Source organism: Atta cephalotes (assembly GCF_000143395.1).
Source record: "Atta cephalotes unplaced genomic scaffold scaffold00076, whole genome shotgun sequence".
In the NCBI taxonomy this organism is placed as follows: Eukaryota; Metazoa; Arthropoda; class Insecta; order Hymenoptera; family Formicidae; genus Atta; species Atta cephalotes.
In genome coordinates, this window is record NW_012130140.1 from 1,006,799 (window position 1) to 1,008,257 (window position 1,459).

The 1,459-nt window shown below is 25.1% G+C and overlaps 1 protein-coding gene across 1 annotated transcript in view; it reads left to right on the forward strand.

Moving 5' to 3' along the window:
• Positions 1-1,060, forward strand: part of LOC105624365 (axonemal dynein light intermediate polypeptide 1) — a 2,969-nt gene extending 1,909 nt beyond the window's left edge. The window contains exons 3-6 of the mRNA XM_012205730.1: positions 1-4; positions 107-252; positions 391-588; positions 1,025-1,060. The exon at positions 1-4 is cut by the window's left edge and continues 129 nt beyond it. Of these exons, the coding sequence (XP_012061120.1) occupies positions 1-4; positions 107-252; positions 391-588; positions 1,025-1,060 (384 nt within the window). The remainder of the gene's footprint in view (positions 5-106; positions 253-390; positions 589-1,024) is intronic.
• The last annotated feature ends 399 nt before the right edge of the window (positions 1,061-1,459 follow it).

The following is a 1,459-nucleotide window of genomic DNA, read 5'->3' on the forward strand; positions in this document are numbered from 1 at the left end:
TTCGGTATATACGTGCATATGTACATGCTCATGTATATCTAAATTTTTTTATATCTAAATTGAAATATATGGTTGAGTAAATTGTATATTATTACATGTTTCTCAGATGAATTAATACGACAAGTAACTATAAACTGCGCCGAACGTGGATTACTTTTATTGCGAGTACGGGACGAAATCAAAATGACATTAGCTGCGTATCAGACATTGTATCAAAGTAGTATCGCTTTCGGGATGCGTAAAGCATTGCAAGTACCTATCTTTCTAATATCATACACATTTTTTCGCGTTTATATATAAGACACGTACAGAATACTATTTTACTATTGCAGTCTATAAAATTTACTATCATAAATATACAATCGTTGATGAAAGATGTCATTTTTACAGGCCGAGCAAGGCAAAGAAGATTTGATTAATACAGCCGAGGAATTGAAAGTACAAAAAATTGAGCTGGAGAGAATAATTGTGGAATTACGACTCAAGTATGATCAATCTGAGAAAAGATCGGCTGAATTAAGGGAAGCGGAGGAAAAAAAACATATGGAGGAAGTGCAATTTCTTAAAAAAACAAATACGCAATTAAAGGTAAAAATATTTATTCGATTTTGAGATAGTACGGGAGCATTTATGTTATAGATGTTCATGTATTGCAATATCTTAAATATTTGTATTTATGTAGCTCTGTATATATATCTGTATTTTAAGCATTTTACAAAATATTTGTATTTAGATTTTTTTGTATTTTAATTATTGTCTCTTATCTAATTGTTTAGAAGAGATTAATTATAATAACATAAATATAGATGGAGAGCTACAAAAATATAAATATTTTTAAATGCATAAAATGAAATAATATAATTGCAAAACATACTTTGCAAAATGTATTTTCAATTTGATTATTCTATATAAATTTACTAAATCGTTATGAATTAAACAGTATTATTCATATTATAAAACATTATTATTACATAAATCAATGATTGTATTATATATACATAATCAATTATAATTTTTTTTTCAGACTCAATTGGAAGGTATAATAGCAGCAAAAAAGTAACTGCAGATAAAATTTTCATTTAAAATAATTCATTTAAAATAATTTACGATGTTTACAATATATATTATCCAGAGAATTACGTATGTGTAGTTCTTTTGTGCAGTTGATGAGAGAGAGATAATTAATAAACTTTAACGTAATAGTATAACCATTAAACAGGAATAAAAATATACTAGATCTCAATAAATGCACATCCTATGAATAAAATATCAACTATTTATTACAAATAGGTGCACAAATTATTTTTATTTTTACATAACCATTTTATATTTTAAAATCTTAAATTCTTGATAAAATATCTTAAAAGATACATTATTGCTTGTTACCACTCAAATTTGTAAATTTTCACAATGGTAAAGTCATAAGAAAAAATATAAAATATACACTTACAATGTAACA